The sequence below is a fragment of the Hemicordylus capensis genome, chromosome 1 (genome assembly GCF_027244095.1).
Source record: "Hemicordylus capensis ecotype Gifberg chromosome 1, rHemCap1.1.pri, whole genome shotgun sequence".
NCBI lineage: Eukaryota > Metazoa > Chordata > Lepidosauria > Squamata > Cordylidae > Hemicordylus > Hemicordylus capensis.
Genome location: NC_069657.1, coordinates 348,069,942 through 348,092,849, shown reverse-complemented (window position 1 = coordinate 348,092,849; position 22,908 = coordinate 348,069,942). Strand labels below are relative to the sequence as shown.

The 22,908-nt window shown below is 43.9% G+C and overlaps 1 protein-coding gene across 1 annotated transcript in view; it reads right to left on the bottom strand.

Moving 5' to 3' along the window:
• ENPP3 (ectonucleotide pyrophosphatase/phosphodiesterase 3) overlaps positions 1-22,908 on the bottom strand; it is a 106,059-nt gene that overhangs the window by 66,316 nt on the left and 16,835 nt on the right. Inside the window, exons 6-9 of the mRNA XM_053281260.1 lie at positions 12,140-12,237; positions 10,136-10,215; positions 5,463-5,582; positions 924-1,033 (exon numbers count right to left, since the gene is read on the bottom strand). Coding sequence (XP_053137235.1) covers positions 924-1,033; positions 5,463-5,582; positions 10,136-10,215; positions 12,140-12,237 — 408 coding nt within the window. The remainder of the gene's footprint in view (positions 1-923; positions 1,034-5,462; positions 5,583-10,135; positions 10,216-12,139; positions 12,238-22,908) is intronic.

Below are 22,908 nucleotides of genomic sequence, written 5' to 3'. Positions count from 1 at the left end.
AAAGTTAACGGAACACTAATTCAGTGCCGGTTTTCCAGAAATGCATTACAAATGCCTGCACTTAGGACATATTGATGTCAGTCACACAATCAAAAACTGTGTTCTACCCAGGTTTGGGAGCTGTGTGTGCTCCCAATTTTCGGTTGTGTGGAGGCAAGGTGAAAACCTGGGGAGAAGTGATTGTGTAGAAGCAAGGTAGGAGGACAAGCCAGGTTTTCCTCCTACCTTGCGTTCACACAATCAAAAATTGGGCACACACACAGCTCCCAATCCTGGGTAGAACACAGTTTTTAGGGCTCTACACACAATCCATATGTAGAGCTGAAAGGGGGTTTGCAGGAAGAGAGGGCTTGACTCGCTCTCCCCGCAGATGATCACTGACTGTTGCTGGGCAGGCAGATCGCCCACCCACCCATATGAGAAGCAGCTTTGCTCGGGTGCTCGTTGGGCAGCTCCGGGGTCAGGCAAACGGAAGCGCCGCTGCGTGGAGCCCCCGCCAGCCCCAGTAATGCACCGTGCAAGTGCGAGGTGCATTTCTGGGGTACCCCCTCCCCAAGTGAGTCCACCGCAGCTGCAAGCAGCCATGGCAGACAAGCAATCAGAAAAACAGGGGTAGCAGTGCCCATGCTCCGCTAACCTCGTTTAAGGGGGGCATTTAAGTAGGCTTGCTGCCGGGAGCCGCACAGCTCCCATTACAGCACACAACCAGCCGAAACCAGGCTAGGCTCCCTTAGCCTGGTTTCGGCTGGTTGTGAGAATTGCCTCATTGATTGTGTGAATGACTTCATTGGTAGTTAAAAGTAATCTTCTAAAACAGAAGTCTGTAATATTGACATCTAATATTACATCTAATTTACTTGACCTGGGGTAAGTTCTTTTCTTTCTTTCTTTCTTTCTTTCTTTCTTTTAGTTCTTCAACTTACGTGTTGTACAACATATATATATTTGGGAATGTGCCACTGATGTTTACATCAGATCCAGGCCAAAAGTAGGTGGCAGCTTTCAAACCCTGATGCATCGCTGTCTGCCAAATCTGCAAGAAGGTAGCACAAGTTAAAGAGTTGAAGATATTATGTTGGTAGGACAAATCCATATAAACATTCCCATGCCCCAAGGTCAACTGATGGTGAAAAATTGAAATCAAGCTGATGGCTACAAGGAACAAGGCCTTTTTGGTGGCAATACCATTGCTAGGGAACTCCTTGTCATTAAAAGCTCATCACTTCTTAGTTTTCAGAGATGGCTCAAGACCCTTTTATCCTGCAAGGTGTTTGAAGGAGCTGGCTATACAACTCTTATTTATTTTTTAGCTCTGCTGTAGGTGCATAGGACTTTTAGTTAAGAACATAAGAACAACCCTGCTGGATCAGGCCTAAGGACTATCTAGTCCAGCATCCTGTCTCACACAGTGTTTGATGCTTTTGTAATATTATTTTCAATTATGTTTAGGATTGTATTAAAATGTTGGGAGACACCTTCTAGGCCTATTAGTTAAATCAAAATGCATAGTTTGATGCTCTGGTTCCCCCCACCCCCAAATAATTCACAGCCACAGCAGGGACCAGCATTGGCGACACAGCACAGAGGAAGCTGTGGAGGGGAGCAATTTTTGCTAAGAAAACCCTGCTGGAGAAGGGTGTTCCCCCACTTCCCATGTGCAGCTGCTGCTGCTTTATAACAACAAAAAGACACTTCCTCTTTTAAGATGACCTTAAAACAGGAAGGCATAATCTGTGTTTGGTTCTGGTTGTGAGCTCTTTTCCAAGAACTTTCCTATCACTGGGAAGCCATGAATTCCTTTATAAGATTTCAGATTTAGGAAATAATTACCCTTTCCCCATGAAATTCAAAGCCACATACATGGAATTACCAAGAGGTAACGAAATCTGCTTAGCTTCAACCATTAACTGCATTGTGCACCTTCAGACACAGAACACTGGGAACAGCAATGTTCCAAGATCAATATATTAGAGTGTTTTGCAGCTCTTTTTATAAACTAAAACTTCATGTGTTATCAATTAATATGGTGATTGATTGATTGATTAAGAACTGTCAAGTTGGTGTCGACTCTTAGCGACCACATAGATAGATTCTCTCCAGGATGATCTGCCTTCAACTTGGCCTTTAAGGTCTTCCAGTGGTGCATTCATTGCTGTAGTAATGGAGTTCATCCACCTTGCTGCTGCTCAACCTCTTCTTCTCTTTCCTTCAACTTTTCCCAGCATTATGGACTAGGTATGTGCCCGAAACGTTTCGGAGGCCATTGTAAAGGCCTCCGAAACGTTTCGGCGCTGGGGCAGTATTTGGCGTTTCGGCACGGCGGGGGTAGTACTTTAAGGGCGGGGGAGAGTGTACTCACCCCCCGCCGCATTTCCCCCACCGGCGCTCTGTAAACTTTAAGCCCCTCGGGGCGGCAGCGTTCCTCCCTGCCGCCCTGTTCCCCCCGTCGGCCGGAAGTGGCCGGAAGTTGCGAGCGCACGTGCGTGTGCTCACTTCCGGCCACTTCCGGCCGACGGGGGGGGGAACGGGGCAGCAGGGAGGAACGCTGCCACCCCGAGGGGCTTAAAGTTTACAGAGCGCCGGCGGGGGGGGGTTTAGTACACTCTCCCCCGCCCTTAAAGTACTACCCCCGCCGTGCCGAAGATTTTTCATGCACATCCCTATTATGGACTTCTCAAGGGAGCTCGGTCTTTGCATAATATGTCCAAGTATGATAGTCTGAGCCTGGTCATTTGTGCCTCAAGTGAGAATTCTGGATTGATTTGTTCTATGATCCATTTGTTCCTGGCTGTCCATGGTATCCTCAAAAGTCTTCTTCAGCACCAAAGTTCAAAAGCGTCAATACTTTTTCTATCTTGCTTCTAGTCCAGCTTTCTCATCCACAGAGTATCACAGGGAAAAGCCATTGTCCAAACGATTCTAATCTTTGTAGGTATAGTTACATCACAGCATCTAAATCTCCTTTCCAAGGCCTTCATTGCAACCCTGCCAAGTGCTAGTCTGTGGCATATTTCTTGACTGCTGGATCTTTTACTGTTGATGGTCGATCCTAAAAGGCAGAAGCTATCCACCACTTCAATGTCTTCATTGTCAATTCTGAGGCTGGTTGCTGTGCTTGTTGTCATTAGTTTAGTCTTCTTTACATTTAGTTGTCGTCCCATTTTCACTGTGCTCCTTGACTTTCATTACTAGAGCTTGCAGATCATCTGCATTCTCAGCTATCAGAGCGGTGTCATCAGCGTAGTGCAGGTTATTGATGTTTCTTCCTCTAACTTTAAAACCATGCTCATCTTCTTCCAATCTAGCTTCTCTCAGTATATGTTCAGCATATAAATTGAATAAATAAGGAGAAAGTATACAGCCTTGTCTTACTCCTTTGCTGATCTGGAACCAGTCTGTTTCACCATATTCCATTTGGACTGTGGCTTCCTGTCCTGTGTGTACAGTATGTCCTTTTCTCATAAGATGTTCTTGGATGCCCATTTTCTTAAGGATATTCCACAATTTGACATGGTCGATGCAATCGAAGGCTTTTCTGTAGTCAATAAAGCACATATTGACTTCTTCTTTTTTTATTCTTTGGCTTTCTTAATTATCCAGTGTGTATCAGCAATGACGTCTCTTGTTCCTCGGCCTTTTCTGAGACCAGCTTGAACATCCAGCATTTCCCTTTCCATGTAGGCCTCTAATCTGCATTGGATGATCCTGAGCATTATTTTGCTAGCATGTGAAATTAAGTATATTGTGCGATGGTTTGCACCACCTGTTACGTCTCCTCTCTTTGGTATGGCTATGTAGACTGACCTCTTCCAATCTGTTGGCCACTGTATCATTATTCAGATTTGCTGGCATACTTTACTTAGAACCTTGATTGATTCTTCTTCTGTTGCCTGCCATATTTCTGTAGCTATTCCATCAATTCCTATAGCCTTCTGACTTGGTAATGACGGAAGTGCTGATCTAACTTCATCTTCCTGTACTAGAGGTACTTGCAAGTAGGAAATAATTTCTAGAGTATCTTTGGTGTTGATGTCTCTACTGTACAGATTTTCATCTCTGTTTGATCTTCTCTGAATCAGTTACTATCTGACCTTTGGCAACCCTTAACATACCAATTCAAGGTTGGAACCTTCTGAGTTCAGAGATCTTTTGGAAAACATTCCTTGTTTTTCCATGTCTATTTCCATCCTCAATGTCTTATTATCAATAATCAATATTATCAATAATGATATTATTGTAGTACTGCTCCTTATCTTTTTCACACAACAAATAATAAGCTTGTGGAATTCTGTCTGTGGTGACAGCCAACAACCTGGATGACTTTAAGAGGGGTTTGGGTAAGTTAATTGAGGAGAGGTCCATCAACGACTACTAGTCGGAGGGCTATAGGCCACCTCCAGCCTCAAAGGCAGGATGCCCCTGAGTATCACATGCAGGGGAGTAACATCAGGAGGGAGGACATGCCCTCAACTCCTGCCTGTAGGCTTCCAGTGGCATCAGGTGGGCCACTGTGTGAAACAGGATGCTGGACTAGATGGGCCTTGGGTCTGATCCTGTTCTTATATTCTCTTCTAACAGCTTTCTGAAATTCCCTGTTAAGTTCCTTCCTAAGGTCTTTATCTTGCTTGACTTTGGCTTCTCTCCTCTTCCTGGCAATTTCCACCATCTGTTCTGACACCCATTTTGCTTTTTTCTGTTTTTTGGACTTTGGCAGTCTCTTTTCACATCCGTCCTTAACTTCTTTGATTTCATTCCACAGTTCCTCTGGTTCCCTATCAATGAGGTTCAGAACTTCAAAGTGGTTCCTGATGTTCTCCTTGAAAATGGTGGGTACATTCTCAAGATCATATCGTGGAAACTGGATAGCTTTGTTTTTCCACTTTAGCTTGACTTGGAACTTGCACATGAGCAGTTCATGATCTGTTCCACAATGGGCCCCCGGCCACATTTTTGCTGTTATAATCGAGCTCTTCCACCTCCTTGCACCAATAATGTAATCAATTTGATTTCTGTGTACTCCTTCTGGTGATGTCCAAGTGTATAGGTGCCACTTTGGTTGTTTGAAAAATGTGTTAGCAATAAAGAAATCATTGGCTTGGCAGAAACTAATAAGTCGTTCTCCTGCTTCATTTCTGTTTCCTAGGCCATACGGTCCGACTGTGTCTTCCTCCTTACCATTTCCAACTTTGGCATTCCAACCACCACCAGCACATCTTGCTTGCATGTATTGTCAATTTCAGACTGAACTTGAGCATAAAACTCATCAACTTCCTCTTCTTCTGCATCAGTCATTGGGGCATAAACTTGAAAAACTGTCATGTTAAAGGGTTGTCCATGAAATCTAATTGATATCATTCGGTCACTGACCGCCATTTGTTGCCATTTGTTAAAGCGGGGGAATGCAGATTGATGAGCTACTCCAGAGGCTATGAATGGCACTACAGATTTTATACAACACATACGGGCTGTCCACTCCACCAGGCAGGATTCGACTTGGCGGTCCCAGAAAGTGAGAAGTTCTGATTTAAATTCACATCGTACATATTGTTGTCAATGATGCCATGGGATTCTGGGTACAGTCCCTGATGAAAGAAACAAATACTGAGTTAATATGAAATAGTTATCCTAAACTTATTTAATAAAGTATATATTATTCTATGATAAATCAACCCACTGTACAATGTCCAATGCTACACTAGATTGCATCACCACAGTTACTAATGGATCCAGCGTGGTGTAGTGGTTAGAGTGGTGGACTAGGACCGGGGAGACCCGAGTTCAAATTCCCATTCAGCCATGATGTTTGCTGGGTGAATCTGGGCCAGTCACTTCTCTCTCAGCCTAACCTATTTCACAGGGTTGCTGTGAGGAGGAGCTTAAGTATGTAGTACACCGCACTGGGCTCCTTGGAGGAAGAGCGGGATATAAAATGTAATAATAATAATAATTTTAAAATAGTGATATTAAAAATACAACAGGTTTTACCTAGATGCTTTTTGTCCTTATTCCTGTTTCTAGTCCTCTCTTATTTCAATTTAGTTTCCATTAACTGGGGTAAGATTATTACCCTGACATGTGAATGGCTTTATGCCCCTTATTCCGTATTTTGTAAAGGAGACAGCAGTTGTGTTTGATCAAGAATTTTATTTAGGAATAACTCCATTCATTTTTCTCCCCCCTTTCTCTCAGCCTTGCTGACTCCACCACTTTTTACAGGATCCCTTTCAAGACAAACATACTGAACTGATTAACTGACAGAATGTGACGATATCATTTGCTAAGAGAGGTTAATTGTGGGCTGGAACACTTGATAAAGAACTTGGTACGTGTGATAAAATGTCATGCCAAGAGCATACTCCCTGTGCGGTGAAGGAAATTCCATGTAATCCCAGTACATCCCTTTATTGCATGGGATGGCTATTCATCTGAATTTCCCCCCACATGTGCTTCAAATTTAACACACTTAAAAAAAAAAGAGGTATGTGTGTCCATCTAAAGGGCCTGTTTGAACATAGAATGAAACCTTGGGTAGACAAACGTTAATCCATGAAGCCGGGAATCATCCCACAGACGGTCATTCAACCCCAATCCCTGGCTTCTGGACAGAGGGACCCCTTCCTCTTCCTGGACCACTGCAGAGGCCGCAGTGCATCCTGGGGCAGGGCACCCATGTATTAGAGCAATCCCTGGCAAACCAGGTGGCCATGCGGGGCAAAAAACAACAAGCCTGGGACTGGGAAAGGAGTTGCTGGAGTGCCCATCCCTGGGGCTTGCATGGAACTAGCAACTGGTCTGGGCAGCAACAGCCCTCTGGTCAACATGTATCTCTATGGCCAGGCACTCTCATGAGAGAGCAGTCCTTGGGAGAAGGGAATAAGCATCTATTGCATGTTCTATCATCACACAGGGCTCTTGAGCTCATGCCTTTTGTCTCGCTGGATGGTTCTGCTCATGAAGTATGGCCATTGCACCAGAATGAACCAACACAGAAGCGAGGATACAGCATGAATCTTCCTGGGGAGGAACTTTCAGTCTTGGGGTGCCACCAGTGCAAATGACTCATCTCTGGTTATGCCACCTGCATGCTTTCTGACACTTAGGCCGCCTTTGAACATAATGTGCAACCGGAGGTAAACATGGCAGAGGTCTGAGTTTATGGCCATCCAAATCTGTGAAGCTGAATGCATGAAACTGCATGCTTGCACCCCAGGGGAAGGGGCTGGGCCCTCCTCCCCCTACAAACTGGTACAAAAAAATAGAACAGGGCCACTGGAAAAAAACAGGGGCTCTCTTTTAACCCACTGTTGAGGCATCCAGGGCAATAAATGCCCTGCTGCCCAACCAGATAGCACACACAACACCTTTAAGAGGATGCTTTGCTGAGCAGACATGCTAGGTCAGGTGTGTTATGAGTGAAAGGGTTCCTTGCATGTGTGCCCCTTCTACTTCCCCAGAGGGAAGGTGTCAAAATATTTTGCATGGTAATTCTTAGAAAAGGTCCTGCATGCTGGGCAATGCGTCAAGGTGTGTGTTGCAGGTTGCTCAAGAAATCCAATCCAATGGACACCAGATTTGTGGGGGCTACATGTTGTCTCATTAATTGACTGGACCACAGGACATTTGCCATGGCTGGGATTTCTGCCAGTTTATTCCAGATGTAGCATTGCTGGAAACCATGCTGTGTATGGGGTTGTCACTTTGGTATTTCTGCTAAACTAACCATGGTATCACTCCCACAATGACCTGGCACGTGTACCCTTAAAGAACATAAGAACAGCCCTGCTGGATCAGGCCCAAGGCCCATCTAGTCCAGCATCCTGTTTCATACAGTCACCCACCAGATGCCACTGGAAACTTACAGGCAGGAGTTGAGGAGTTGAGTAACATGCCCTGCTGTTACTCCCATGCATCTTATACTCAGAGGCATCCTGCCTTTGAGCCTGGAGGTGACCTATAGCCCTCTGACTAGTAGCCGTTGATAGACCTCTCCTCCATGAACCCTTCTTAAAGCCATCCAGGTTGTTGGCTGTCACTACATCTTGTGGCAGAGAATTCCACAAGTGGATTATGTGTTGTGTGAAAAAATACTTCTGTTTGTTGGTCCTAAATTTCCTCGCAATCAATTTCATGGGACAATTCCTGGTTCTAGTGTTATGTGAGAGGGAGAAGAATTTCTCTCTATCCACTTTCTCCACTCCATGCATGATTTTATAGACCTCTATCATGTCTCCCCGCAGCCATCTTTTTTCTAAACTAAAAAGCCCCAGGTGTTGTAGTCTTGCCTCATAAGAAAAGTGCTCTAGGCCCCTGATCATCTTGGTTGCCCTCTTCTGCACCTTTTCCAGTTCAACAATGTCCTACTTTAGATGTGGTGACCAGAATTGTACACAGTACTCCAGGTATGGCTGCACCATAGTTTTGTATAAGGGCATTATCATATTTGCAGTTTTATTTTCAGCAGTTTTATTTTCAATCCTCTTCCTAATGTTCCCTAGCGTGGAATTGGCCTTTTTCACATAGGCGCACATTAAGTGGACACTTGCAACGAGCTGTCCACCATGACCCCAAGATCCCTCTCCTGGTCAGTCACTGACAGCTCAGATACCCTCAACATATACTTGAAGTTGGGATTTTTCATCCCAGTGTACATCACTTTACACTTGCCAGCGCTGAACTGCAATTGCCATTTTGTTTCCCACTCCCCTAGTTTGTAGAGGTCCTTTTGGAGTTCCTCAAAATCCGTTTTGGATTTCACTACCTGAAAGAGTTTGGTATCATCTGCAGATCTGGCCACCTCGCTGCTTCCCCCTGCTTCTAGATCATTTATGAATAAATTAAAAAGCACCGGTCCCAGTACATATCCCTGGGAGGGACCCCACTTCTTACTTCCCTCCATTGTGAAAACTCTCCATTTATACCTACCCTCTGTTTCCTATCCTTCAACAAGTTAGCAACCCAAACATGTACTTGTCCCCTTATCCACTGATTTGTGCCCTTGTCCCCTTATTCCCCTGCCCCCCACTTTGTGGGGAAACAACCTAGATGTTCAATTTCTGGTGTTACTGGGGCTTCATGTGTTTGTGCACAAATCTCTGCAGTCCTGAGTCTCTTGCTGTCCCTGTCTTGTCATCTCATCCTTTTTGTGCAGATGGATAAGGGGAGGGGGCAATAAGACACAGGGGAAAACAGGCTTTCATTCTTTCCCTTTAATGAATTAACTCTAGGAACACAGCATCTCTGCTACCAACCACTGGCAGGAGGAGTGAGGAGATGGCGGAGGGTGGGGCAGAAGCTCTCAGAGGCGACCAGAGAGAAACACAGCTGGTATAGAGCTGACCTATTGCTGGGCTGCTCTGAGCCACCCTTTCTATAGTTTCAGGAGGAACCACAGCACAAAACCCAGATTATGGTGGAGGCAGAATTTGGACAAAACAGTAGCCCTTTGGAGCCTGTGGTCTTTGGCAGCGAAACTCACTACAAACCAAAGGTTCAAATTCAGGTTTGGAGAAGAAAACGGAGTCACAGTTGGGTAACAAAACCACGGCTTCACACATTTGAATGACTACAAACTCAAACCTCTGCCACATTTACCTCCAGTAAACCTATCTCCGCTTTAGTATGAAGGTGCCCTAAGTGTCAGAAAGTAGGCAGGTAGCACAACCAGAGACAGGTCATTTGCAATGGTGGCGCCCAGAGACTGAAATTCCCTCCCCAGGAAGCTTCATGCTGTTTCCTCCCTTGTGGTTGTTTCATTTTGGTGCCAGTCCAAATCTGTTTTATTTTGGCCTTTGTGGAGTGAAGAAGCTGGTTCTGCTTTGATTTTGTTTAGATTGTTTTTGGATTGTTATTAGATAATATGAGATTTTAAACCATTAAAAAAATTACTGCACTACAATTGATCTTAGTCAAGAGGCCAAAAAGTTATGTGTTTAAATTATTTGCCATCTTTAATATATAAGAAAAACAAGACAAAGGTTTTAAATAGCTAAATAAATATGAGCAGTCAGTATTTCAAGTAGCAGCAGTTAGTACTGTATTTAAAGTAGAACAATTAGTATTTCAAGTAGCAGCATTTAAAGTAAATGTAATAGTAATAGTAAGGATGATGGTGGCAAAAGGCAAAACAAATACTTACAGTAACTATAGTATAGTGATTTGTGAAGGTTTTGGTTGGATAAACAGCTCTCATATACTTTGAGTGTGTCCCACATGTTTCTGCAATAGAAGAAGTCTGCTGATTATAAAATTACAACCAGGACATTATTCTGTTGTTGTTGCTTTTAAAGGCAAGCATGCAAATAATTTTTTTTAAACCCACTTGTGAATATTTTCTTCAGATTATTTCCTCTTTTAAAAAAGTAGGTAGCTAGCATGTGGAGACACTGGGCACAGGAGCTAGAAGAGAAAGGCGTTGGTCCCTAAATTCAGTCAGCCAGGTTGAGAGTTGGGAAGGGAATAGCTAGTGGCCTGATGCTTGACGCTCCTCCTGTTTCTAGGGATGTGCACAAAACTGGTTTGCCTGGTTCAGTTCGAATTCGAACCAGGTTCGAACCAGGAGGGGGTGGTTCGGTTTTGGTTTTGCTCGAACCTCCCCCTGGTTCGGTTCAAATTTGAACCAGTTCAAACTGGTTTGGACATCCAAAAATTGGTAGGATGGTAGGTGACACCCAGGGGTACCTGCCACCCAAACCCCAAAGCAATTGGACACTTGTACGACTTTTTATGAATTTTTGAAAATTATTTCTATTTTTTTCTCATAGGGTATAATGGGACTTGAACCAGCCCATTATTCCTTATTGTGGAGCACCCATGGGTGCCAACAACCATGCAAACCCTGAAGCAATTGGACACCCCTATGATTTTTTAAGAATATTTGAAATATTTTTAATTATTTTTCTCATAGTGTATAATGGGACCAGAACCAGCCCATATCCCCTATAATGGAGCACATAGGGGGACAAAAGTGGGGTGGGTGGTAGACAACCAGGGGTGCCTACTATCCTCAAAGTTCCAAGGCAATCGGACACTTCTCTGATTATTGGTGAATTTTAAAATTATTTTGGAATTCCTCAGAGAATAATGAGGATTGCAGCAAATGTATAGCTTCACGTCGGGGAGAAAGGGGTGTCCTAGAGTGGAGTGTGGTGGGTGGTAGTTCCCAAGGTGGGCAAGGAAGCTATCAGAAATATTTGAAAGGAATTGGGCAAAAGACTGATTTTTAAATGATTTTTGAAGTTTATGTGACTGTAAGGTTTTTCTCCATAAAGAAGCATGGAGGTGTCAGCAAATGTTTAGCTTCACGTCGGGGGGAAAGGGGTGTCCAAGAGCAGAGTGTGGTGGGTGGTAGTGCCCAAGGGGGGGCCAGGTAGCTATCATAATTATTTGAAAGGAATTGGGCAAAGGGCTGATTTTTAAGTGATTTTTGAAGTTTATGTGTCTTTAAGGTTAGCAGATGAGAGTGGATTCATGGTTTGTCATTGAAAATCTTATATGCTACCAAAGAATCTACACTCAGAACACTTCAGAAAACAACAAAACCCAGTACCCCATGGGTTAGCAACCCATGGAGGTGGTTGGCACCCTCGCTCTGGGCCACCCCAGCACCCCCCAAGTGCAGTTATGGGGCTGCTGAAACCTCCATTCCTCCCTATGGAGAAAAACCTTAAAGCCACTTGTGGGGTGCTGGGGTGGCCCAGAGTGAGTGGTGGTCTAGTGCAAAGAGGGTGCCAAACACCCCCCGATACTTCTTGCAGAAACAGAGCATACACATTTTTAATTTAAAGATAAATTCACAAATCCTGTGCTATGAAGTAAAATGCCACAGATTTAAATCTGCATCTGTGGATAAACAACATGTACTGTTGTTATTTTGAAAGTGTTATTTCTGTAAATGAATTTAATATTTCATTCTTTAATATTAACCTACTATTCAGCCAGCTTTAAATTTCTTCTTCTATTCTTTTATGAAGGACCACTAAGGTTTGTGTGAATGACCCTCAAGATTCAAGATTCAAAAGGCAGAGAACTATTTCTCCAATCAGTTGTGATGTCATGTACAGAAGATGGTAAAGGAGAGAAATAGCAATGCCACCTTTGTATATCTCTTCTTCTTCAGAGGCCTGAGTTTCAGATTACTTACTGAGCTTTTCAATATTTGGCAGTAAAGCACTCCATGTTTCCAGGTATTCTGCCCTGAAGCCATCCATTGAAAAAAGAATTAGTGGGGGTCGATCAAACCTGAAAGTAAATGTAACACAGTCAATATTTTATTAATCAGGAGATGTAGCTACTTCCAGAAACATATTAGTAGTCATGATCCTCTAAAACCCAAGGGTAGATATTCCAAAAATAACATTTTAAAATGCAGAATCTACTTTTGTTTAGCCAGAGGGAAACCAAAATAAAAGCAGGTTATCATGGGAGCTTCACATTTCTTTTTGCTGTCACAGTCCCTTCAGTATGAGACATGAAAATAAGGCTTCATTTGAGCCAGTAGGGAAAGTATGGATGGGAAAGAACCTGAAATCACACCATTCTGGCCCCTGTGTGGATGTCAGCAAGACAACTGCAGTATTGATGGCTTCAAGTGCCACTGAATCCCGCTGCAGTGATCCTGGCTCACAGTCATTATAGCACAGAAAACATCCATGTTAAGAGTACATCAGCTAAAAACTAATAGCATCCATGAAGAAGCTGTTGGAGTTCCAGTGCATTGACCTTTTGCACCAACTATCCTAATGCCCATTAGGGGCATTGAGAGTAGAGAGTAGAGAGAGTAGAGATAATAATAATAATAATAATATAAACAATCAATGGCGAGGCACTTGGACAGGTTAGCATTAGAAGAGGCATTTTCCAAGGGGACTCACTATCCCCTCTATTGTTTGTAATCGCCATGACCCCACTTTCACAAATACTAAACAAAACAAGCCTCGGATACCAAACATCTAAAACATCAAGTCAAATCAACCATCTGCTGTACATGGACGATCTGAAGTTGTATGGAAAGTCCCAGTCAGAAATCAAATCACTGCTAAACACTGTCCGTATATTCAGTAGCAATATAGCAATGGAGTTTGGACTAGACAAGTGTGCTGCATTAATAATGAACAGAGTAGGGATGTGCGAACCGGTTCGGATCGAACCGAACCACCCCTGGTTCGGTTCGAATCCGAACCGAACTGGGGGTGGTTCGTTTCGAACCGGTTCGGACCGGTTCGGATCGGTTCAGAAAGCTGAAAATTGGTCAGATGGTAGCTGGCACCCAGGGGTACCTGTCACCCAAACCCCAAAGCAATCGGACACTCGTACGATATTTTATGAATTTTTGAAAAATATTTTTATTTTTCTCTCATAGGATATAATGGGACCCGAACCAGGCCATTATTTCTTATTGTGGAGCACTCATGGTTGCCAACAACCATGCAAACCCTGAAGCAATCAGACACCCCTATGATTTTTTATGAATATTTGAAATATTTTTAATTATTTTTCTCATTTAGTATAATGGGACCCGAACCAGTCCATATCCCCTGTTGTGGAGGACCTAGGAGCAAAAAAGCAGGGTGGGTGGTAGATAGGCATGGGTGCCTACCACCCAAAAAATCTCAAGGCAATTGGACACTCCTCTGATTATTGGTGAATTGTTAAGTGTTTTTGAATTCCTCATAGAGAATAATTAGGATTGCAGCAAATGTATAGCTTCACGTCGGGGGGAAAGGGGTGTCGTAGAGTGCAGTGTGGTGGGTGGTAGTTCCTAGGGTGGGCAAGGAAGCTATCAGAATTATTTGAAAGGAATTGGGCAAAGAGGTGATTTTTAAGTGATTTTTGAAGTTTACGCGTCTTTAAGGTTTTTCCTCATAATAAGTTATAATGGAGCTTTCAGCAGCCCTATAAGTGCACATGGGGGTGCTGGGGTGGCCCAGAGCAAGTGGTGGTGTAGTGCACATAGGGTGCCAACCACCCATGGGTACAGGGTTCTCTTGTTTCTGAGGTATTGAGTGTGGATTCTATGATAGCAAATGAGATTTTCAATGAGACACCATCAATCCACTCTAATATGCTATCATAGAATCCACACTCCGCCTCCTGCTTCTTCTCTGTGTGTGTGATTGGGCAGAGGGGTGAATTATGGTGAATTTATTTGTATGAGGTTTGTCTTCATAAGGTGAAGTGTGCTAAATTGATTACTTCCTCATATTATTCATAGTAAAGGAAAGTGTGAAAAAGTGAAAGTGGGGTCATGAGAGTTGTTTAATTGAAAAATATCTCATTTGCTATGATAGAATGAGAATTCACACCTTTTCTATTCACCATAATTCACCCCTCTGCCCAATCACTCTTAAATTGGGGATGGGTGGTAGCCTCCACCCATTAGGCACTATCTACCAGCCCACCCCACTCCTTTGGGGCAGATCCACTTTCTGCCCCCAATCTGCCCCAAAGACACCCAAACTTCAAAAATTCTCAAAAAATCAGCCCTCTGCCCAATCCCCCTGAAATTAGGGTGGTAGCCTCCACCCATTAGGCACTACCACCCCACCCCACTATTTTGGGGCAGATCCACTTTCTGCCCCCAAACTGCCCCAAAGTCACTAAAACTTCAAAAATTCTCAAAAAATCACCCCTTTGTCCAAACCCCCTGAAATTGGGGTGGTAGCCTCCACCCATTAGGCACTACCACCACACCCCACTATTCTGCCCCAGCCCCCACTTTCTGCCCCAATATGCCCCAATCTGCCCCAAAGACATGAAATTTTCAGAAATTTACCAAAAATCAGCCCTTTGCCCAATCCCCCTGAAATTGGGGTGGTAACCTGCACCCATTAGGCACTACCACCCCACCCCACTCCTTTTGCCCAGATCCCATGCTATGCCCCCGAACTGCCCCAAAGTCACTAAAACTTTAAAAAATCGCCAAAAATCAGAGGAAGGTCCAATCGACTTGAAATTTGGGTGGCAGGTAGAACACAAGGTCCCCTTTCAAACCAGCTATTTTTTGAGATCTGAACCGGTTCGTTTCGGATCCGAACCGGTTCGGATCCGAACCGAACCGGGGGGGTGGTTCGGCAAAACCAAAACCGAACCACCCTGGTCCAGTTCGGACCCGGTTCGGATCCGAACCGAACCGGGAGAACCGGTTTTATGCACATCCCTAGAACAGAGGGAAAATAACAAAAACAGAAGGAATAGAACTGCCCAATGGAAGCAAGATCAAGAACCTGGAAGAGAAAGAACATTACAAATACTTGGGCATTCTCCAGGCTGATAACATCGCACACACTGAAGTTAAAAGAAAAATTGGAAGTGAATACATCAGGAGAGTCAGAAAAATCCTCAAGTCCAAACTCAATGGCGTGAACACCATACAAGCCATAAACACCTGGGCTATACCTGTTATCAGATACACTGCAAAAATAATAGACTGGACCCAGGCAGAGCTAGAGATGCTTGATCGTAAGACCAGGAAAATAATGACCATCAATCATGCTCTGCACCCCCGCAGTGATGTCGATAGGCTATACCTCCCTCGCAGCTCAGGTGGAGGAGGAATGCTGCAAGTCCATCAAACAGTAGAGGAGGAGAAAAGAGGCCTTGAAGAATATATCAAGGACAGTGAAGAAGATGCACTTAAAATGGTCAAGAATGAGAAACTATTCAAAACCAATGAAACAAAGCAGGCCTACAAGAAAGAACAAGTCAAGAACCGAGCAGAAAAATGGAGAAATAAGCCCCTTCATGGTCAATATTTGCACAATATAAGTGGAAAATCAGACATCACCAAGACCTGGCAATGGCTTAAGAATGGCAACTTGAAGAAAGAAACAGAGGGTCTAATATTGGATGCACAAGAACAGGCACGAAGAACAAATGCAATAAGAGCAAAAGTGGAAAAATCCACAACAAACAGCAAGTGCCGCCTTTGTAAAGAAGCAGATGAAACAGTGGACCACCTGATCAGCTGTTTTAAGAAGATCGCACAGACTGACTACAAACAAAGGCATGACAAGGTAGCAGGAATGATACACTGGAACATCTGCAAAAAATACAAGCTACCTGTAGCCAAGAATTGGTGGGACCATAAAATTGAAAAAGTTGAAGAAAATGAAGATGTAAAAATATTATGGGACTTCCGATTACAAACAGACAAACATCTGCCACACAATACACCAGATATCACTGTAGTCGAGAAGAAAGAAAAACAAGTCAAAATAATTGACATAGCAATACCAGGGGATAGCAGAATAGAAGAAAAAGAAATAGAAAAAATCACCAAATACAAAGATCTACAAATGGGAATTGAAAGGCTGTGGCAGAAAAGACCCAATTAATCCCAGTGGTAATTGGCGCCCTGGGTGCAGTCTCAAAAGACCTTGAAGAGCACCTCAGCACCATAGGGGTCACAGAAATCACCACCAGCCAATTACAAAAAGCAGCTTTACTGGGAACAGCCTATATTTTGCGACGATATCTATAATAACCAACAGTATTGATGATAAAATTCTGGCATCCCAGGTCCTTGGGAAGGACTCGATGTCTGGATAAAACAAACCAGTCAATAACACCTGTCTGACTGTGTAAACAAGATAATCAGAGGCATAACTATAGGGGGGCGGGGGGAGGCACGTGCCCTGGGCGCCATCTTTTCCGGTCACGTGGGGGGCGCCGCCATGACCAATTTTTTAAAAAATTTTTTAAATTTTTTGTTAATACAAATGTTTCCTGCTCAGTGCAGCAGTGCTGCAGCAGTCAAGGGAGCGCATCGGTGCCCCCTTGCCCACGAGTGGTCCCTTCCGCGCCACCTGCGCCCCCCTGCATTGCTTTGCTGGCACCTGGTAGCCAGTCAGTGGCCTGGCTTGGCAGCGGTGGCGGGCACTTGTGAGGAAAAACCTAAGTATAATGTAGTATGTTGGGGGGGCGGGGGGGGCGCGGTGGGGGGCGCCATTTCAGTGCTTGCCCCGGGTGCCCTTTTCCCTAGTTACGCCTCTGAAGATAATAATAATAATAATAATAATAATAATAATAATAATAATAATAATTCGATTTCTATACCGCCCTTCCAAAAATGGCTCAGGGCGGTTTACAAAGAGAAATAACAAATAAGATGGCTCCCTGTCCCCAAAGGGCTCACATTCTAAAAAGAAACATAAGACACACACCAGCAACAGTCACTGGAAGTACTGTGCTGGGGGTGGATAGGGCCAGTTACTCTCCCCCTGCTAAATAAAGAGAATCACCACGGTAAAAGGTGCCTCTTTGCCAAGTTAGCAGGGGTACACTCTGATCTTTTTAAAAAAAAAAACCCTTTTAAAAAAGAGCTTGGAGATGGTCTCCCTAGCTGTTCTACCTGTCTCTACTCTATGGACCCCTGATATGACTCTTCATGTGTTTCTTGTGAGAGTCAGAATCCCTTCCTTTCCTCTTAGAGAGCCGCTGGAAACATCTCTCTCTCTCCCTACCCATTCATTATGTAGTTCTATAGATTAGGATTAGGTCTCTCCTATCCAAAGTGTACTTCACCAATAAATGCCTAGTATTTAGTTCTACAAGAATCTCTGTGTGTCTTCTCTATATAGTTGCAACAACTAAATTCTGCATTCTGCTCTGTAACTGGAGTGGGTAGCTTCAGTGCTCTGCTAATTAACTGGGGGATAAAAATTACAACCTTCAACAGCACCCCAAGTACATAGTTCACCAGATACTGCTGCACAACTGCTATGTATTTTAGAGGGGCTTATGCAGAGTTTTCTTACATGAGTGCCATTGACACTAATGCAGCTAGCACAGCAGTATCTCTATAGACAACATCCCAAAGCTATCAAACTGACTGTTGCTGAGGAACAAAAGAAGTCTATACCCTGACTATAAGACCACTGTACCGGTGCTTAGTATTGGATGCATGATACTTCTTGGAGAAGAACAACCTAACAATCTTCCAGAGGCGTATCTAGGGAAAATAGCGCCTAGGGCAAACACTGAAATTGCGCCCCCCTGTCCAAGCATCTGACACCCATCTTTCAGATAACTTTACCATAATATCAGCTGAAAAATACAAGTCAGGTTCGTTAATCTTTTAATATTTCAAAAACTATTTTAGCAGTGGACTTAGCCAGACCAAAAAATGCTGGAAAACTACAAATTTGAGTATGCTGGGGCTCATGCAATACCCAAATACTATGTGGAGATGTACTTGGAAAACTAAACAGAAGTGCCTGTCTAATTCTCTACTATGCATTGTAGCATCACCATTACATAAGTTTTAAAAATAAATGGAGAATTTGACTTTTCCCAGATACTCTGAAAATAATTAAAGGATATGCAGAGTAAACTGTGTCACTGCTTGGAATATATTCTAGTCTTTCAGAAAGACAGTTAAAATGAGCGAAAGAGAGCAAGAAACTCCCAGTGGGCCTTAATATTAAGGATTTCACACTGATTCAAAGACAAACTCACCATTAATAGCCATATTAGCAAGACATCACATTTAACTCACTTATCACAAGAAGCAAAGTAAGAGCAAATGAATACAATCCTAGCTCATAAGCATCAGCTCAGTATTCACAAGCCCTGATTCTCTGTACATAGTGCCAATCTGAATATGTGTACAGTGACTTATATTATATATTATTATTATTTTACCTGTAGCCCCTTCAGGGGGCTTCCTAAAGGCTGGGAGGGTTGCAAAGGTTCCTCCTCCCCCCACTGGCCTCTAGGGCCTTGCAGGGACCATTTGAGCATGTGCAGTGGCCATTTTAAAAAATCTTTTTTTAAAAAATGGCCACTGAAAACAAAATGGCCACCATGCATGCTCAAATGGCCTCTGCAAGGCCTGGCAAGACCTAGGGCCTCACAGAGGCCATTTGAGCATGCACGGTGGCCATTTTCTTTTTGGCAGCCATTTTTTTTTAAAAAGTAATCTTACAAAATGGCGCCCCCCTTCAAGTGGCGCCCAGGGCACATGCCCTGCCTGCTCTACCCCTAGATACGCCCCTGCAATCTTCTTTCACGTTATGTAGCCGTGGTGAAGAGAATACATTGATGTAGCATTGCTGCTAGTGCAAATATTTGGTTGAGAATATAAAAGTGTCACCATTCTTACCAGTTCCTGTTGTCAAAGCCAGCACAAACAGGAGTAAAGATCACAACTGCATTTCTATGGAAGCCTAAGGTCTCAGTTGTAGGGATGTCTACAAAACTGGAAAGCCTAGTTCAGTTTTGTACATACCCGAACTGAGCCTGGTTCGGGGGCGGCATTTGAGGTCATACTGGTAAAGGGGAATGTGGTAAGGATTTCCTTTTACTGGTACAGGGGAAGGGGAGACCAGGGAGCTTAAATAAAAAGAGTTGGGGTGGAAGGAAAGGAATGGCCTCAAATTTGCCACCAGCAGCAGCTGCAGGGGTGGTTGGGGTGTTTGCGGGTGGTGGCAGGGGCTCCTCCTCACCCCCACCAGAGCAGGTGGGCCTGGTTCGGGCCCGTTTCAGGCCTGGTTTGGGCCTCCACCCCCAACCACCGCCCCCAACCACCACCACCACCCCACGATTTTCATAAAGGGGAATTTTCATAAAGGGGAATCCTTACCAGATTCCCCTACCAGAATCCTTACCAGATTCCACTATGGCCTCACTATGTGAAGATGCATACCCTCACACATAGCACATCTACCACTGTGGATAAGTCCTAATTTGATAACTAGGCATTTAAGTTCATGAATAAAACTGACAAAATCACCAATTTCTAACCCCAGGGTAGTGTGCGTTTCATTTCGGATACAAAACGTTTTGTGCCCAAAACAGGCCATTTCGGCTGTTTTGTAGCCAAAACAAAACACCCAATGCTCAAAACAGAAAATTTTGTAGCCGAAAAAAAATGTCCCTGTTTCAGATACAAAACATTTTGTTGTTTGGGCTGTTTCAGAACTCCATTTTGCAATCGCGAAAAGTCTTTCTCCTTCATTCTCCATTTTGAGTTTTGACATCTGTTTGAGTTTCCAGGCCTTCCAGCCTGCAGACTGGCCAGCGAAAGCATGGGCTGATCTGCTGGCAATTGCTTCCTTATTCCTTTTAAGGAAATTTAAGGGTAAAATTTACGCTCATTGGCCAGTGGGGCAGTGTTTTTACCCCCATTGGCCAGTGGAGCAGTGTGCACACTGCGTGGGGCAGTGTGCATTTCATTTTTGTTGTTTCACACTGTTGTGTGTAGTTCAATTGCATTTCTGGTAGGGATGTGGATGTGCATGACCTTTGGAAATCTGCCTGGTTCTTTGCAAAGCTCTGCTGTTGTTGATGATGTGGGCTGATGAAATAGAATAAATAAAATAATGTTGATGTTATTTGGGGTGGATTCAGGGCAAAAAGGGGGCTTTGGAGGCAGAAGAGTGGGTCAGGTGGTAGTGCCTCAATGGTTACCTGTTGCCACCCTGCTGCCACCCAGAATCCAAAGCAATTGAGAAAAGGGCTGATTTTTAAAGAATTTCTGAAGTTCACATGTCTTCGAGACAGATTCAGGGCAGAAAGGGGACCTGAGGGGCAAAACAGTGGGTTGAATGGCAGTGCCCCAAGGGGTGCCTGCCACAACCCAGATTCCAAAGGAATAGGGCAAAGGGCTGATTTCTTAGGAATTGTTGAAGTTTACACATCTTTAAGGTTTTTCCCATAGTGAATAATGGAGATTTCAGCAGACACATAACGCCACCTGGGGGGCACTGGGGTAGCTGGGAGCAAGTGGTGGTGTAGTGCACATAGGGTGCCAACCACCCCCATGGGTTGCTAACCCATAGGATGCTGTTGTTTCTGAGGGGTTCTGAGTGTATATTCTCTGGTAGCATATGAGATTTTCAATGACAAACCATGAATCCACTCTCATATGCTACCAGAGAATCTACACTCAGAACACCTCAGAAACAACAGAACCCAGTACCCCATGGGTTAGCAACCCATGGAGATGGTTGGCACCCTCTGTGCTCTACACCACCACTCGCTTTGGGCGACCCTGGTGCCCCCCAAGTGCAGTTATGGGGCTGCTGAAACCTCCATCATTCCCTATGGGGAAGAACTTTAAAGATGCATAAACTCCATTAAATCTTTAAAAATCAGCCCTCTGCCCAATTCCTTTGAAATAATTCTAGCAGCTTCCTTGCCCCCACTGGTCACTACCACCCACCCAACTCTGCTCTGGGCCACCCCTGCCCCCCGATGTGAAACTATACTTTTGCTGAAACCTCCATTATTCCCTATGGGGAAAATCATCAAAAATTCACCAAAAACTAGCCCTTTGCCCAATTCCTCTGAAATGTGGGTGGTAGCTTCCACCCATTGGGCACTACCATCCCCACCACTAGTTTTTCCCTGGGGCCATTTTTTAAAATCCAAAACATTTTGGATTCAGATTTTGCAATTTCAAACATAAAACAAAATTGGAGTGTTTCGGATTGGCTAATTTAAAACAAAGAACAAATTTGGGGTGTTTAGGATTCGGGCCAAAAACCTAGCTAACCTGGACTAAGGAGAGGGTTTCACAAGTGGGTTAGCCACTTGTAAACCACCGGGCTCCCCTGTGACCAGTCCAGTTTTTGCTGGTCGTGAGAATAGCCTCACTGTCTTTCAGGTCATTTAAATCAGTGGAATGTGAAAGAAGGGAACTGTGCTCCAAAGATTCTGTTTTGCTTTGATTCTGTTCTTATTCTTATTCTGTTGGTCTGTGTGTGTGTGTGTGTGTGTGTGTGTGTGTGTGTGTGTGTGTGTGTGCGCGCGCACACACACACACACAATCAATCTATCAATACTTAAGTGGCAAAAGACTATCAACTAGAAATATAAAAGCAATCTCCTGACATATTATATATCTTATATATAACAGATTAACAACTTTCTATCCCTTTATAACTCATTAACCTATTTTAAAGCTAATTATTACTTGGTTATCAGTATGCAGTGTGACCATTGGATTCTGACCTTTGGTTCAGGGGTAATCATACATCCACCAAAAAAAAAATCAATATTAACACCTTTAAAATTCAAATCTCATCACTTTTCTTCATATATTTATGAATATCAAGGGAGGGGAATTTTCCTCCTGTTTACTTCTTTTGGAATCTCTCAAAATTAGTGTTCTGTTGTGTCAAAACTGATTTTTCTCACAATGGAAGATACTGCAGTTCTATACCTATTTTCTTGGAAGTAACTCTCATCGATTAAAATTGAGTTTATTGTCAAGTATGTTTGCTTTGGGTCACAGCCTAAAGCTGTAATTCTGAGAGTAAGCCTTATTTAGAGCTTACTAAGAGTAAGCCCTACTTAACCCACGGATATATTTTTAAATAAACATGCTTAGGATCACACCATTAGAAATAAATTCTCTGGGGCTATTCTCACGATTAACAAAAATCGGGCTAGGAGAGCCTAGCCCAATTTTTGTTAATCGTCAGAACCACTGGGATCGGCTGCGAGCCCGGTGGTTCTAGAGCGGGTAACTCCGCAAACCTGCTTTTTACAATTGTGAATAGCTGCGCCGCGCCTTCGCGCCACACCTACTTACAAGTAGACCCCTGGCCAGGAGGTAAAAAGCCACCTCCCGGCTCAGGGGTCTCCCCAGTATGCCCTGCGCACTCACGCAGGGCATACTGGGGCTTGTGGGGGCCGTGCGGCCCCCGAGCTCCCCAGCCCCCACCAGCTCTGTCTTGGAGCCGGCAATTGAGTGGGCGGCCGATCCAGCCGCCGAAGAAACCGGGTCTCATGGATTGTGAGACCCGGCTCTCTATCAGTTACCAACACCTTGTGCAATAAAATAGCTAGAGTTTGGTGGAAGTGCTGAAAGAAATGCCTATCAGCTGAAGTTTAAGAGCAAACCCATGAAGCAAAACATGAAGGTCCCTGAGATGTGGAGCAACCATCTGAGGAAATGTTTTGAAA